Below are 17168 nucleotides of genomic sequence, written 5' to 3'. Positions count from 1 at the left end.
AATCACAGCGAGCATCACTCGAGCACAGGCTCTCAGCCCCCACACCCCTTTGCTGGTGGGGTGGCAAGTGCCCCCTCTGGGCAGCCCTCTACTTGGGAGGCTGCAAGGTCCCCAGGAGAGACGCCAGCTGTGCTTGACTTTACACCAAAAACGGCCAGCTGGGAACTCACTGGGAGCAGCTCCAGAGCTGCCTGCACCCTTGCTGGGACATTCTGGGGTCCCCAGTTCTGGAACAAGAAGGGAGGAGGGATTTGGATGCTGGTAGGAAGCACTTGTGACACCCACAGCGTGGGGAGCTCAGAGGAGCTGGAGTGGGTAGGAGTCAGGGATGTGGCCAGAACAAAGGGCGCCACAACACACCCTGATCAATGCGGGGGACACTTCTTGCCTGTGTCACTGTGGGGGAGTTGGAACACATCCCTTTTGGAGGATCTGTGTGATCGTGAGCAGACACCAAGGCCATGACAAACAGGTGCATCCCCCCAGGCTGTGATTCAGGCAAGACTTGATGGCTTTTGGAAAAATGCCTCAGGGATCCGACCCCATTGCTGCCAGCACGGTGCAGCTGTGGGACCAGTGGGATCCCCTCAAGCTGCCCTCTCCCAGGGCACTGGTGGCCAGGGCCGGGAATCGCTTGCCAGAGCAGCGCTCCCGCTGATCCTCTCCGTTATGCAACAAATTATTCCACTCGCATTAATGACTTTGCGGCAAAGGGGGAAATGACATGAATGATTCCTGGTGCCTGGGAGTGACTCACTTTGCACGATGGAGGGGAAGCAAGCAGGGAGGGCGGGCTCCAGGGGAAATTTGTTTGGGTCAGCATGATCAGCAGAAGGCTGGGGATGTCTCAGAAGATCAACTGCTAGAGGCAGAGTGAAGGGGAAAGAAATAAGTACTTAGGGGCACGTCCCACCACTCAGGAGAGGTCTGAGATGTCTTCAAGAGATACTGGGATCAGTCATAACCACAGCATATTATAACATCTGTTACGGTGCTGCCCAAACCCCACACCCCTTTTCCACCTGTGCTGTGACCCCAGAACCTGGCACCAGCAGCTGTCCCTCCCTGCTCCAGGGTCAGACGAGACCTCAACCAAGTGCAACCAGGGCTGGGGGTGCTGTACCACATTTGGGTGCCACCACTGAACCACCCAAATCCAGCAAGCCCCTAGGAGTCTAGTAGGATAGGCAGCTGCCTACCACGGCCCTTGAGGCAGCAGGGGGTGGGGGGATGGCAAAAGGGACCTGTCACATGGGCTGCGGTACTGAGCCTGGCATCTGACCCACTCCCTTCTCCCTCACCTCTGGAGACTTCACTAAATCACACCATTAACAATTAATGCATATTCCCTCCTGGAATAAATCAGAAGCTGTCAACGGCCAGTGCTGCCAGCCACCTCCCAGGGACACCAGAGACACGTGGAGACACACCGGGGACTTCACTGCCCAGCAGCCCCAGGGGAGCCCTTGCAGTGACAGAGGGCCAGGTGGATTATTGCCTTTAAACCCATTCAGGGGCTTTCTGTAAGCAATGCAATTTTTTAAAATTCAATCTAGGAAGAAGCGATTAACCAAAGGGGCCAGGAGCAGTGGCTCGCCTGTCTAATCTCATTAGCGAGCAGGCCAGCTCCCATCTCACCCCACCACAGCTGCATGGGCTGCAGTAGTAACTGGTGAAAGCAGACAGATAGCTTTTCCCTGGCTCCTGACCGGGCTCCTGATGGGTGTGAGTTTTCTGGTGCCTCCCTGCATCCCACAGGGCTACACCTTCACCCATCTGGGTCAAGAAAACCCCTCTTCCCTGTGACTCCATCCCTAAAAAGCACTTTTTGGTGTCCAGATGAGTGGTTGGTAATGGGAAGAGGACAGGTAAGGAATTTGGTGCATCTCTGCTCTGCTGCTGGGGTCAGTGCCTGAAGCCAGGAGCAGGGTCCCACTTTCTGCCCCACAGGCTCAGTGCCAGGTCATGCCAGTCTCTCATGGTAGCATCTTGCCAAGAAACCTGCCTCTGCTTCAGACTGTCGAGCCCCTTCCCGGCAGGAATGTCACTGCCATGGGATGTGTCTCACGGGGACCACAGGACAGACCAGGGTGTCCAATCCCATCCAGTTTTCAAGCCTCTGCAGGGCAGAGCTAAGGCAGTAGATTTGTGCCACCACCCCACCTGCTGAGTTAGTCACTCCATCATTGTCCCTGACCTGCCCCCTAGAGAGGGACCACAGGTGAAGCTGTCCATCTCCACTGCCAGCCCCTTGGGGATCTGAGTATTCCCTGCCTACCTACAGGCACTGCTGCTGCTGCAGCATGGTCCCTGACCGACCTCTCTGTGAGCAGTCAGACCCCACACCTCCCTCCCATCAGGACAAAGCCATCTGCCCATTCCAGGTATAGCCCAGGGCTCTCTAAGCGGAGCAGGTTTGTCTGCACACAGGGGTGTGCAGTGCCCCCGCTTGCACAGGGCACAACCACTAAAACACTCACTGTGGATGAAACTGGCATGGGAATCAGATGATCACACACGCTCAGAGTGGGGCTCCTGCTTGTATGTCCTGCAGACCTCAGGGTCTCAAGGCCCCCCATGTCCCCAGGAGCACCACAGATGGGACATTGACCTTCTTGCCCAGAGTCCCCAGCAGCAATGACAACACCAACCTGGGGTTGGGAGACGTGCCAGCTCCCTAAACAGAAGGGATCTCCAACCCAACAGGTTCAAAAGCAGAGTGCTTCCTGCCAAAATGGGGCTGGAGTCATCCGGAACCAGACGGAGCTGAGCCTTTGGGGCTGGAGAGGCACGCAAGGCATGGACACAGAAATGCACGTCAATGGCAGTGAGTGCTTTCCCTGGCCAGCAGTGCCCATAGGTGACTTGCCCTGTCTGGACCACAGAGGAAACGTTCAAGGAAGCCCAGGTTTAGAGGCAGCAAAGGTGGCAGCCCTCCACATCCCCCATCTCTGTCAACTCCTGTTGAAGGCAGCAGTATCCTGCCCCCAGCTCCCTCCTGCAGGGCTCTGTCTCCAAACAAGCTAATTACTCTCACTGCTCCCCAGGGGCTGCACCACCCCTTTTCATTTGAAGAGGAAGACAAATTTACTTAAAAGCCTGAAGCAGCCAGAGCCACAGCAGCTCAGGGACAGGAGGACCCCAGCAAGAGCCTCCCACCCAGCACAGCCCAGCTGCCACAGAACATTTGCAAAGCCCTCAAGGGAGAGTATCACTGGGACCAGGGTCACTCGTCCCCCGTATCCTGCCACTCACCCCCATGGCATGGCATGCACCCAGCCCCAGCTGCCAGCAGAGCACTCTGGCATGGACAGTGGATTGAACATGACCCCTGCACTCATCTGCAGACCCTGCCCTGTGGAAAGGGGCTCCTCTGCCCCTTTGCTCCCACGGAAGCCACTTGCAACAACCCCAGCAGTTCACTTCTCAGCAATAACCACCCTCAGAATTCTACAGTGGTAATGAAGTGTTGTGATTCCCCACCTCAAGCCAGAGCCCCTCACCATGGCATCAGACCACCCAGCTCAGCCCCTCCGGCGAGGGATGACAGGGACATTCGTTTCACTAAAGGCTCATTTATCTGCGGCGTGATTAGAGAGCAGGGCTGGGATCCGGTGGCAGGAGAGCGATTTGCCAGCAGATGGATTTATCATCTCCCAAGCACAGCAATTTGGCTTAAACAAAACCAAACCACTTCCCCTAATGAAAACATCACTAATGAGGACCGAGGCAGAGGCAGCTCCATGAACAGGGTCTCTCCTGTCCTTCAGGGCTGGTGCGACCCACTGACATCCAGGCTGTTAATGCATGAAGCTCAGGCCCAGCTGGGACATATGGACCAATACAGCTGGAAGAAACCAGAGTTTGGTCCAGGGACCAAACTCTTCATGTCCTGGCTCCCAAAGCTCTGAGGGCACTGGTTCCAGCACAACACACAGTATGAGAACAGCACCAGAGTCGAGACATTTTCCAGTTGTAACATGGCCAACAGTGAGGAAAAACTCTATGACCTGCTGAAAGAGCCTGTGCATGGCCAGGCCTGTGCAGCAGGAGCTGTATCCCTTGGCCGAACTTGAGACAATCCATGAATTATGCATCAGCATCTGTAGAGATCAGCTGTTTAACCGGCCCAACCAAATCCACAAACTTCCTGTCAATTAATCCTGTGCCACCAATTCCCCGTGGACTCCAACCTGCCTTTGCTTGCAGGGATGCAGCAGCGGCTGCCAAAACCTCAGCTCCAGCCTTTCCACCTGTGAAATCCAACCTGCCCGTGAGCAGTGGCATCACTCACATGCTCCTTGCCCTATGTTTGGCTAGGAGCAGCATCCCTTCCATCAGGGACCCTCAGGATCTCAGCAATGCCACAACACCCCATGAGGGAGAAGTCATCAGCATCAGAGGACTGCAGACAAGCCAGGACAGCAAAGAGGGAAGAGGAAGAGGGTACAGATGCCAGAAGGAGGGAGACAGCAGACAGAGATGAGGCAGAGTCAGGCAACAGTCCCATCACCCCGGGAAAGTGCAGCAGCCATTGAGGGCAAGGCGCTTTGGCACAGATATGACCCATGGGAGCCCCTAACCCTGGCACACGAGGGTGAGACTCTTCCCTACATACCCCACCCTGACAGAGGACCTCCTGGGAGCTCGGGCACCTGGCTCGAGGGTCAGCATGGCTTCCAGCCCAGCCTCACTGCCAGGCTGCAGGAGCAGAAGTGGCAAGCAGAGGGAAGTTGCATGGGGCAGCAGCAGGAGGGGAGGCAGGTTAGCGGGGGAGCAGGCGGATGGGCAACACACAGTTCCCATGGGTCAGACATCCAGGGGAAGGACAATGGTGGGTGTCACCCCTCCTGGGGACTGCTGATAGGAGGAGAGGACAGCCCATGCTTGACAGTGACCAGAGGGATGCAGGTAGCTGGCCCTGCCAGACCCATGAGGACAGGGCTGTGCAGGGCTGTTCTCGAGAAAGCAACTGGGCAAAAGAAGGACCTTTATTCTGGATATGGGCGAGCTAGTCTTGGGCACCGTGTCCACCCCAGTCCCCCTCCTTGGGATCCATCCAGCACACAGGCACAGCACACAACCTGCCATTCACACTTGCAGCTGGGCTCCTGGCCAGCCCCTGCCTGTTCATGCTCCCACCTAATGATCCTGCCACTCCATCTTCCAGCTGCAGATCCAAGTGCTTCCCCCTACACACGCTATTATTTGGGACAGGCTACCACTGACACCTCCTCCACACTCTGGGAAATAAATTATCCCCCATGCAGATGGAAGTCTTATGCCACGGCAAGCTGGTGGAGATGTTCCCCCCACCTGGCTGATCACGGGCTCTGAGAAGACAAGATGAAGCTGCCGGATTTGCCAGCAGCAGAAGAAGCCCCTGGCATAGCCCTAGATCTGCCCATCACCTGGGACCCTCCTGTGGCAGTGCCAGGACACAGCTCCTCAGCTTTATCCCATGGCAGGGACTGGAACCCTGTTCCCACTGTCCTCCCACTGACCCGACTGGCCTGTTCTCCCTCTGATGTGTCTGTAGGGGACAGCTTGGCCCCACATCTCCTTTCTTACTGCCATGGGAAGAAATACCTCTGAAACACCCTCCCTCGAGGTAGGGAGGAGAGCTCAGCCAGATGCTGTGCTGCTGCTACGCTGCTGCCTAAGGCATTCATCTCACAGGGTGGGCTGCTAGAAGTGCTAGGAGTTGGGGAGTCCCCATCCATCAGCTGTGCCTCTGAAGACAGAAGGATCCCAAAGCTCTGCAGATGATCTCTACAGCAATTGCTCAACCCTGCAAACGCTGCGGCTGCCTTTGGGGTGGAGCAAAGCGGTTGCTCGAGTCCCAGATCACGACAATTGGAGGAAAAAAACAGGGGTGAAAAGTGAGCCTCCTAACCCTTTCTTGGGGACCCAACAGCTCTGGAGATAAATCCCTCATTTTTCCAAAATGCAGTTAGGGGCTTTGCCCCACCCCAGACAGCCTAGACATAGACCCTGTGCTGGCACATGCTGTGCTGCTCATGGGACATAGCATGGCTGAGAGAGGTTTGTCCAATGGGGTAAGACAAGTTCCAGGCCACCCACCCTTGCTCCAGATCTGGAGCTAGGGCACCCGTGATGCCCACACACCCCTGTGGAGCATCAGGCGGGAGGGAAACCCTCCTCCAAGCTCACTCACCTCTCACACTGCCAGCATTTAGGGTCAGGGATGTGGCACCTGCACTTCTTGGGACAAAGTGGTTCTGGATTCCCATTTCTTCTGCATGGAGAGCCATGGCCAGAGCAGTCCTGAGACACTGGCTCTGGGCGCTGCTTGCACACTAATTGCTCATGCCATTAGAGGCAGGAGGAATAATGAAATTTATGGATGGCTTTTATTTCTCGCTAGCGTCATCTAAATATCCCAGAAATGGACCAGTTTAATTTCCCGGTGGTGTAACATAAACATTTCTCTCCTTAGCACCCAGGTGGGTGCCCAGTCTCAGGCTCAGCAGCCAGGCAGTCATGGCTGCTTCCTGCCCTTGCCCCATGCCACCACAGCAGGGTCAGCACAGACAGGGTCCATCCTGGCTCGCCCCAGCACAGAATCTGTTTCCCCGGCACAGGGAGCGCTGCTGCTCTCCCCACTGCTCACATGCAGGCAGTTCTCATTCACTCTGGCCTCTCACACACACATCCACGTGCCCACATAGCCAGGGCAGCTGGGCATCTCTGGAGACACCACAAGGAGTGGGGACTGTCACTGCACCTTCATTTTCAACAGCTTTTTAAATTTAATAATGAGTGGACATTGTGGAGTGCTTCTACCCTGAGCATGGATGGGGGTCCTGCGCTCTTGTTTAGCCCCTCTCCCTCTGGAAGTGGGTGTTGCTAACCCTTCTCTGGGCATGCATAGGTGGGAATCACATTCCTCTCACCCATGATTTTGGGCAGTGATGGGAGGCAGCAGGACTGACTGCTGTTCCTGTACACACTGGAGCTGCTGTGGGGCTGTTGCCTCGCCTGACACCAAATCATCTCTTGGTTAACAGCTCTTGCATGTCAGATGCCCTCTAAACTCTGACACATCCTGATGGATGGGGGTCTCCAAAGCTGCAGGAATACCCAAAACTGCTCGTGCTTGACTCCAAGCAGAGCTGAGCTACCAAACAGCAGGTGCCGGGGCAACCCTCCCATCTGCAGATAGAGACCACACAGGCACTGCCAGCTTCATGCCAGGGCATTGCTACAGCCCTGTGGAGATCCCAGCTCCTCACCACATCTCCAGGATATCAGGAGAGCCAAGACCAGGTTAGAAGGCATGGGGTCAAGCTAGTAAACCCTCCCTAGAGTTAAGGTTGCATCCCCTCTCCTGCCTGCATCACTTCCACACTTTCTGGGAGAAAGACAGCTTTCCCTCCACAGGGGGGGTCCGCTTCGGTGCATTCAGCCAGCGCAGGGGAAATCAGTGCCACTGGACCAGCTCCCTCTGCTCTATGGTGCTACTGCAGGCTCTGCCCTGGCAGGTCACTGACTTGACAGAGATGGGAAATGAGTGACATGCCCTACAGGGCCAGTTTCCCACTCTGGGAAATGGGGCAGATATTTCCACCCTTATTCCCCAAAGACTTCCCTAAAGCCCCATCCCTGCGGGCAGGGACTTGCATGGTGGTACAGCTCCACTCCATCCATGTTCCTGCTGCACAGCTGGCTCAGAGGTAAGCCCAGGCATAAAAGGTCTCAGTCTTAGAGAGACTGGAATTTATTTTTAACTTTGATTTGATTTAAATCCATATGGACATTTTAAAGTTACTGGAGAAACCAAAAGTTGTGTGTGGGTTCCAAGTTCCTACACAGCTCAAAAATATCTTCTCTGCAGCACGTTTGGGCAGACAGTAAGCAGCGTTTCCTATGTGTGGGGCTGTTCAGGAAAGAAGAGCAGAGGTCCTGCTCTGCTGCCACCACCTCTTTGAAGTTCTAGAGCAAATCCTGAAATCCACCCCAGACTTCGGCAGGAAAAGCATCACCAGAACTCAGGGAAGCCGCCTGTGCCCACACAGCCTACGGCACCAGGACACTGAACCCCAGTGGCTAAGGAAAGGTTCAGCTCCATCGGGGTCCTAGAAGGCAGGTGGGAACTGCTGCCCCATTTCACAGCTGCAACAGAGGCCCTGAAAGAGGATAGGATTTGGCCTGATCTGTGGAGAGCACGTGGGGAAGGAGGGGTATTGCCAGCTCCAGCCCAGCTGCTTCCCTATCGGACAGTGGAAGATGAGGTGTGACGGATGGACAGATGTTGTGGGATGTGGGATGCTCGGCAATTCCCTGATGGGGCAGAGGATGAAGGGGAATACAATAGGGTCACAAACTGACCATCTTAATCCTCTCTGTCCCACAGCTATCTCATCCAGGGGCAGGACATCTCAAGGGGTGCTCTAGGGGACACCGGGTGATGGGTGAAGACACCAGGCACCGTGGTGCTGCTAGGGTTTTCTGAGTGGAGTGAGCCTGTCTTCCCTGGTGAACCTGCTGCCGGGATGCTGCTGTGCCACCCCAGGGTGCAGCGGGGGCCCAAGGCATGGCAGAGAGAGCCCAGCGCCAGACCCTGCTGTCCCGAGGGGCTTGGGCAGAACAGTGAGGGATTGTGAACCTGGGGGGCGGCCAAAAGCGATCCAAGCGTTCCACCCCCCGCCCGGGGCCTTTTCCTTGCCTCGGGACAACCTCTGCACGCTGGGACCAGCCCTATAGCCCCCGGAGCACCCTTCCCCGGGGGGCCGGGACTGTTCCCCTGCTCCAGCGCCGGGGTCGCGGCCGCTCCCCCTCTCCCCGAGCGAGGCGTGCGGCGAAGCGGAGCGGGCAGGGAGCGGGGCTCAGCGGGGCTGGAAGCGGGTGCCCGGGACCGCCCCGCGCCGTGGTCCGAGTGGCTGCTGCACCTTCCCCGGCGGCGGCACTCACCCGTCAGCTGGTCGTAGGAGCCGTCCAGGTCGCGGGAGTCGGACAGGCTCTCCTTCCTGCCCTTGCTCCGCATCTTCCCGCCCCGCCGAGCGGCGGGGGGAACGGCGACGGGGCGCACGGGCTGCGCCGGCGGGCAGGGGCTGCCCGCGGCCGCCGCCTCCCCCCGCCCCGCCGCCCGCGCCGCTCAGCGCGGCAGCGCCAAGGGGCCGGCGGTGCCGGGAGCTCGGCTCGGCTCGGCACGGCACGGCACGGCAGCAGGAGCGCGCAGCCGCCCCGGTCCCCGCCGCCGCCGCCGCCGCCGGGGCTGGGCACGGCCGCCCCCTCCCTCTCGTCCTTCCCCGCCTCTTCCCGGGAACCGCCAGCCCGGCCCCGTCGCCGCGGGGAAACTGAGGCACGGGCAGGGGGCGGAAGGCGGGGGCGCTCCCGGGAAGAGGCAGGGAGAGAGCTGGTCCGGACTGCACCGAGGTGCGGTCTCCGGCGGTTCGGGAGAGCCCCGGGCACCAGGCACCGCGCAGGGACGGAGAAGGGGACAGATGGAGACGGCGTGGGGCAGGAGGGGTGCAGACCCCCACACACTGCAGGGGAGCGATGGTCCCCCGAGTCCTGCGTGTCGGTGCCCATGCCGGGCTGAGCCCTGGGACCCCCAGGAAGGGAAACCCCAGCCCTGCCCAGTCCCGCGGGGCTGTTGCACCTCCGCCTGGGGGGAGAAGCTGGATGAGAAATCGGTCCGAGTCGGAGGGGATGGGCAGGGGTCAAGAGATGCAGGAGAGGTGTGGGGAGGGCGGCCAGGTCCCCCTGCCTGCAGCCAAGCACAGAAGCGGATCCCACTGCCGTCCCCATCCCGAGCATGGCTTTCCATGCAGGGATGGATTCTTTAGCAGGATTTTACCCCATCTCCTGCAGCCCCAGGGAAAGGGTGAAGTAGCAGCATACTTGGGGAGGCTTCCAGAGGCACGGTGCTGCCAAGAGAGGAGCTCACAGCCCACCGGTACATCTGGCACTGGGAACTTGATGTCCCGCTGCTGCCCCTGGTTATTTGTTGCCATCTGTGCACGATGCCACCCCCGGGGGATGCCGACTGTGCTGAAGAGTCCCCTCCACGGACAAAGCCAGTGGCTTTTGTCATGCCACTGCCTGAGTACTGACTGCACCATGACAGGGGTCCTGGGCACATCTCAGCGGCTGTCCAGCTCCCATCAGTGCTCCCCAGTGCTCCTCCCTTCATTCTCTCACCCATGCAGAGAGACAGAGGAGAGCAGGGGCTGCGGGAGGAGGCAAAGCATCCCTCCCGATCCCTGTGCCAGCCCGGCACACAGGAGCTGCAGGGCAGAAGGGAATCCAGATCAGCGAGGAGGGAGGGCCATGCTCACGAGGCAGCATGTTGTCAGCGTGCTTTGGTGTCAAGCCATGAAAGAAGCTGCCTTAGCGAGGCAGTGATGCTTAGCAACTGCCTGGATCTAAAAATAAGAGCCATTTAGCAAGGAAAACGCAGTGGAGAAATGCTTGGAGAACTAAACACATTCCCCCAGCCCTCCCTGTGGCCCGGCCAATGCCCAGAGCCTGCATGCACTGACTGCCTGGAGGGAAACTCTCGGGACAGCTCTGGCAGTGTCCCTTTTGCTTAGCCTGACAAGCAAAGCTGGAGTATGGCCAGCCCACGGATCCCCTGCACTTCTGGGCTTGTCCATCCTGCTGCTCCCTGATCTCCTCAACCTCCCTCCTCCAGCCTCTCCACCACGTGCTTGCCCACATTTTCTTGGCTGCCCTTGGGGACTAGCAGTGTCCCAGGGAAGTAGATTGGGAGCACTGTGTGATCCATGCCCAAGCTCACCCACCAACTTCACCTTCCTCGGGGTCCATCCTGCTATGCATGTGGCAAGCCCAGCAGAGCTGCACAGGGAAGTTTTCACCTTCTGCCATCCCTGGTCCACTGGGAGGCAAACATGGCTATTTTTATCCTAGCTAAGTGCTCCTGTTCCAGCAGGCAAGCAAGAGATGCTTTGCCAGGCCGGGGAGAGGGGGGAAGCTGGGCAGTTTGGTGGGTAACACAGGGTAGGATGGGACAGCCCCAGGCCCAGGCTAACGTATCCCATCCCTCCACAGTGTAGAAAAAAGGGGGTACAACTCACTTGATCGCTGGTTACAGCTCCTTTCCGTAGCAGCCATGAGGGCTGGGCATTCTGCCAGGATTCACAGCCTCTGAGCCTTTCTCTGCTTGGGAAAAATACAACATCCTCCCCTAAATGTTCCTCTGGGCACCCTTCCTTACTGGGAGGTGAGAGTCTGCAGGTTGCCAGGGTAGGAGAAGCAGGAATGGGTCTGGTCTCTGCCCTCTTGTCCAGACCCAGACAGGTGCCCTGCTGTGGGTGCACCGGGTGCAGAGATGCCTCAGTGAGTACATCTGGACAGGGACAGGCACAGCAGCAAAGTCACCCCAGGATGCTGAGCATCCCCTGCAACACGTCTCAATCTCACCGGGACGTGCAGCAGATGCAAAAAGAGCAGGCCAGGCTGAGGAAAATCACCTAGGCAGTGTCTGAGGCTTTAATCAAAGTGTGCCTTGTGCAGTCTGGCTGCTGCTGGCCACATCCACCACAAAAGCAATCAGCAGGTTCAGGATGGGCAGGAGCCAGCCGCAGACAGGGCTGGTGGTCTGCACTGCGGAAGATGTCACTGGATTAACTATGTCCAGAGGATAAAAAGAGCTCTGTCAGCTCTTGAGAATCCAGATCCCAGTTACACAGGGTAACTGGGAGGAAGGGCCATGCTCTAGATGGCCAACGCATGGCACAGGCTCCACAGACACAGCTAACCATGAAGCCCATACTCCAAAGCCCAGAGCCAGCGACGTGTGGAGGGCAGGCAGCAGGTAGATGGATTGAGCCTGCTGGGGCAGGCAGGGGTCTTGTGGATGCACCCAGGTCCCAAAACTCATCTCTGCAACAGCAGCAGAGAGCCATGAGGAAAACAGGGCCAGGTAAACCAGCCCCAGGGCTTGGCACAGCCAGCAGAGGGGTGGGATGAGTAGGAAACAGAGCGAGACAGGCTGGGGGTCCAAAAGGTGCTGCCCCATGAGGTGCCCCCAGGGCGTGAGCCTCTCTGAGGTAGCGTGTCCCTGGGACCACTCAGACACCCTCGTCGCGATGGAAATCACCCATTCACGTTGGCCCTGGCACAAGGCACGCTCCCTACGTCACCCTGTCACCCTGTCAGAGACAGCAAAGCTTTGATAAGGGACATCTGCACAGGATTACTGCTGCTCCCCAGGCAGTGAAGCTGCAGCCAGGAATGACTCTTAGGGTGAGAAGGGCTGGAAAGTATGAGCAGGGTCATGCTGTCCAGGAGCCTTGTTTGTCCCCAGCTCATCATGTGGCCACTGCAGCCTTGTCATAACCAGGGAAGAGAACAACTTTGGAAATTCACCAGATTAAGAGTCTGGCTGGAGACACAACTGCACCAGCCTCATCCACACCCAGGTCGGACCGAGCTGAGCCCACCCACAACCATCCCTACTCCTCCTCCAGAACACTCACCCTGCAATCCTGGACTGATCCCTTTGGCTCATCTTTGCCTCCTGCTCCCTGCTGGGACACCCCAGCTCTGGGGCCACCACTCCCTACACTCCCCTGCTGAAAACTCTAGGCTGCACACAAAACCCAAGGCAGTCCCAAACCACAGAAGACAACCCTGGAGAGGAGTTAGGAGTTCTTGGGTCTGCACCTCAGGGGCAGAGGGATGCAGGGGGATCTCCCGCAGGCCCTCTGCTCTCTGCAAGCAGCCTGGGCTGGGTGTGATTAGGGGACAGGGAGAGGGAAAGACATAATTTAACATTTCATTAGGTAACTACAAGGCATTGATCTGCCCTACCATCCTGCATGCTCTCTAATTGCATATCTCCATTCTTATTAGTTCTATCGAAAAAGCAGAGAGCAGGACTCAGGAGTCTGATCCTATCTTTAGGAAATTTCAAACAGAGATGTAATTGTCGAGTGCTCAAAATCACAGTGCTTTATCCACTGTTAACAGTATTTTACAGCCATGATCATCAATAGCAGTCCTTGGGATGAGCTCCCAGCAGATGCCATTAATCCTATTTTGGCTGTGGTCACCTGGTGTCTCTGGGCTCAGATTTACACTTGGCGACAAGGGACAGCTTCCATAGCAGAGAGGGCTCCCAGGCAGCTCCCGGGCCGGGACAAAGGGTGCAGCACCCAGGGACTGGTTCCAGAGGCAGAGGGCAAACAAGAGGAGCTCCTTAAACCAGCTTCACCCCTTGCAAACATGTCAGCAGATGGAGATGAGCAGCTCTGCACCAGCAGCTCTTCCTGTCCCAGGACCCAGACAGGCCCCCTGGGGCAGGGATGTTCACGGCCATGCAAGTGTCTGGGGAGGGCTCCAGGCAGGGCAAATGGCCTCACTCAGGAATAAACCACAATACTTACTACATCTGCCGAGGAAATGGATCAGGGTGACACAAGACCAGGACAAGCCCCTCGGTCTCCGCAGAGCGATGGGTCTCCGGGATCTCGGAACAGCGACAGCAGACCAGCAGGTCCCTGGGAGGTGATGCCCCAGGGGGACATCAGCCAGGACACACACAGGGGAGGGCTGCTCCCATCTCCACTAATCCACCCTGCAGAGACACACGGGCAGGTGGGATCCACTGTGAGATTCAGACCTGGGGGGAATTTCAGCTGCTGAAAAATCTTGCAAAGCTGGAGGAGGAACAGATGATGCTGCAAGCTGCTGGGAGGGCCTTGCAAGCAGGAATGCTGCAGGAGGAAGGGAAATTCTTCTGTCAAATGCAAACCAGCAGGTGTGAGAAATCTGGGTGTGCAGGAGGGAGAAAGGACTTTGCATCACACTCTGGATCCTCGAAACCTGCCTCTGCTTATCCCTCCAGCAAGGAGGGATTCCCCAGCATGGCCTCACTGCTGAGTGGGCTGACCAGGAACTCTGTGTCCACCCAGAATGTTTCTTTGCCACTTCTTCACAACAGAGACAAAATCTGTGTGAAGAAAAGCCTTAGTCTGGGAAGTGGAGACTGGAGCATTCCTGGGCTCAGGACATACCCCGAGTCCCACAAGCCCTCCCCAGCATTACAAAGCGTCTCATGTTTGTGTGCTCAGTGCCTCTGGGCTCAGGTTTTAATTAAAGAGGAACTAGATACTATTTCCAACGTTCATTTATGCCACACTGGATGCCACACCAGGGGCTCTTTCAGCAGCTCAGGTCTGCTATGAGAACAGATGTGCATCTCTGTCACGAGCGAGTCCACACTGCGAACACGTGTCCTCCAGCTCTGCCAGGGCAGGGCCCTGTGCCCGAGCTCACCTCCATGGGAAGGGATGCCTCTGCTGTGACTGTGCTCTCAGCACTCTGCTCATCCCAGTCCATCCTATCCCATCCCACTGGCCTGGCAATGGTTGCAGCAGAGGGGCTGACGGCAGGGCATGGGGCTGGGGTGCTGCTGGAGCACCACTTGCTCCACTTGTAGGCTGGGGAAACAACAGGATTGGAACTCCTGAGCAGCCACAGGTCATTAGAGCATCCTGGCCCCTGTACACTGTTGGGAGGGCCCTGGCTGAACTCTGGAGCAGGGGAGCTCCAGCTAATTAGTCATTAATTGCTTCAGAAGGGAAACGAGCCAACCCAACCTCTGTGTGTCTGTAGCAGAGTGACCTGTGGGTCCTGGGACACAGCCAGACTGCACATCACTGAGAAATGGCTGAGGGTCCATCTGTCACAGCAGAGCTGGAGAAGCAGCCCAGCACAGTGGGTGTCCATCTCCCGGCAGCCTCCCCAGCCCCTTCCTGCCCCCACGGGACTTCTGGGAGCTCCCAGCCTCTGGCAGCAGCTTGGCAAGGCTCTGAGCTGTGCTGCAGTGAGAGGCAAGCCCGGTTCATTTAATCTATTCAATTGGATTCAATTTCCAGCCACATGATTCAATTAGCCCTGGGGGGACAGCACAGAGAGCAGAAGCTGCAGAGCATGGTCCAGCCTGTGCTCCGGCAGCTGCCCAGCTGGGAGAGGGCAGCACAGGACCCTGTGCTTGTTCTGGCCCTCTGGGATGTGCTGAGATGTCAGGGGCTGCAGGGGAGCCCCATTCTGTTCCTGAGAGCAGGGGCTCCTCTGGGCACAAGCTGCTGGTCCCGAGTGATGTGTGGGCAGCTGTAGAGCACAGCTGGGGGGGAAGCCCCATCCTGAGCATCTCTCTTTGAAGTCAGTCACAACCCTGAGGGGTGACAGCTACACTGGGTCAGACCTGAGGTCTGCATCCCTGAGCACCTGCCAGGGTGGCTCAAAGAAGCTTTAGAAAGACAACAGCATTCAGCAATGCTCCCTCAAGGGTGCTGCCTATCAGATGTATTTGGGATCACCCCTCTGCTTGATCAGTGTCCCCCTGGGCACAACCACACTGTGCTGTAGGTGAGGAGAACCAGGGCTCTGACCAGCTCAAAGGACTCTCAGCAGCCCCAGGGGCTTCCAGTTTCCACGAGCCTTGCACCAGCCCTTCTCTAGACTGCTGGTCCAGACTTCCATTTGTCACTTATTCTTCTGCCTGCCCTCCCCCTGAAAGCATCAGCAAAGGCATTCATAAGTTGCCACCAGGGGAAAAGCACATCTTATGCTGGCCCCTTTGGATTTCTACACTTTCCAAAGCTGGGCTTTACCTCTTTCCTTTCAGTTTACTGCAATGCCTCATCTGCCAAAAAAACCTGTCATACTTCTGTCCAGCATGACCCTGCTCATACCAACAAGCACCAAACAGGAAAACAGAGCCCACAGAAGATGAGAATAAATACTCAAAAGGCCTCAGTGCTGATCAAGAGCTGCTTTTGAGTGCCAAGAGCCAGCTGTAAATCTTACCATTGACTGCTGGCCACACACTATCCCAATACGCACAGCACCAGTTGTGACTTGTCAGGGGGAACAGCTGCTCCCTCTGCCTGCCCTGTACTGGAAGGGGAGCTAGGAAAGAGAGCAGCTCCACGCTGAGAAGAAAGTGTGGGGAAGCAGGTGGAGCACACTGGAGTTGATCCCTTGTGCAAGTGCTGTCTAGGAAACATCTCCTTCTGGGACTTCTGCTGATATCCACCATGCAACAGTGTGCAGGAGCAGGGAGTGTCCAATTCCTCAAGTGGGAAGAGGAAAGCACCCCCCAAAAGACAGCAGGACATGCTCACATGGAAGGCAGCTCACACGGATCCTGCAGAGGAATGGCCCCTGTGGCGTGGATAGGGAATCAGAGCAGGCAATAGCCATGACCAGGAAGAGGACAAAGAGGTTTGCAAAGCAAACAGCAGGTGGGCAAAGGTGCACCCTACCCTCTGGCTGCTGTACATGATCAGGGGTTTGCTACTCCCTGCTCCTGGCAGCTCCAAAGAACACTCAAAACACCATTTGGAGCTGCCAGCCCATACAGGGAAGGCTCAGCTCCTGAGGAGTTGCCTCTCTCTCAAGTTGCCTCTCTCTCAAGTCTGCATGAAAAGTGGGACCTGTAAGAGCTCAGGAAAAAGAGATCAAAAATCACAGTGGCACTTACAGAACAACTCTTAGTAACTCCCTCCAAAGTTTAGCCCAACTCAATTCTCTTACAGGTCATTATTTTGTAAAATATTTGTCTCCCTGCAGCTGCTGCATAATGTAAAGGTAGCAATCTGACTTCTCCCCACACTCCCCAAGCCTCAGAAACAGCTCTTCCAATAACAGACAGAGTCATGAATTAGATGTAACAAAATACACTCGCCTGCTCAGATCAGATACAGGAAAGTTTGAGGCTGTCACACACATCCTGAAGCTGAACATTAAGATTTAAATTACTTTCTGCTCAGTTCAAGCTGGCCTCAAAACACAAATAGTAGTAGGGTGTTTAACAAAGCAGACAAATGTGCAGCAGAATCTGTGAGCAGGAGTTTGCTGACACCAGCAACAGAGAGCATCACACCAGGCACAGGCAGGTCCCTGCATCCCTCGCTCATGGTTTCCTTAGTACCAGCCACGGGGACATGTAAGAGGAAGAGGGATGCAGACTACTGGATGGTACCTGCACACTGGACCAAGGACAAGGCACCACTGTGGAGTGCCACAGCCTCCCTCTGCATAGGCAGGAAGAGCCCAAGGGCAGGTGATAGCCCTGCTGCAGCCAGTGTGCCACCAAATGGTGACAGGGCCACTCCCACAACCACCCCACTCTCCCTCCAGTGATGGACAAACACTGCACACTCTGGACA

At 56.8% G+C, this 17168-nt stretch overlaps 1 protein-coding gene across 3 annotated transcripts in view; it reads right to left on the bottom strand.

The window, feature by feature from the left end:
* The window catches only part of KCNIP2 (potassium voltage-gated channel interacting protein 2), a 43772-nt gene extending 34662 nt beyond the window's left edge, over window positions 1–9110 (bottom strand). For 2 of the 3 annotated variants that reach the window (XM_068197892.1, XM_068197897.1), the window contains exon 1: window positions 8935–9110. In XM_068197892.1, the coding sequence (XP_068053993.1) occupies window positions 8935–9007 (73 nt within the window). In that variant the 5' untranslated portion in view covers window positions 9008–9110. Of the gene's footprint in view, window positions 1–6178; window positions 6441–8934 lie in introns of those variants that run through there. The other variant, XM_068197896.1, reaches the window with a different exon arrangement.
* Window positions 9111–17168: the final 8058 nt, after the last annotated feature.

The sequence above is a fragment of the Anomalospiza imberbis genome, chromosome 8, assembly GCF_031753505.1.
Source record: "Anomalospiza imberbis isolate Cuckoo-Finch-1a 21T00152 chromosome 8, ASM3175350v1, whole genome shotgun sequence".
Classification (NCBI taxonomy): domain Eukaryota; kingdom Metazoa; phylum Chordata; class Aves; order Passeriformes; family Viduidae; genus Anomalospiza; species Anomalospiza imberbis.
The sequence above is the reverse complement of the archived record's forward strand: the minus strand, read 5'-3'. Positions and strand labels throughout refer to the sequence as shown.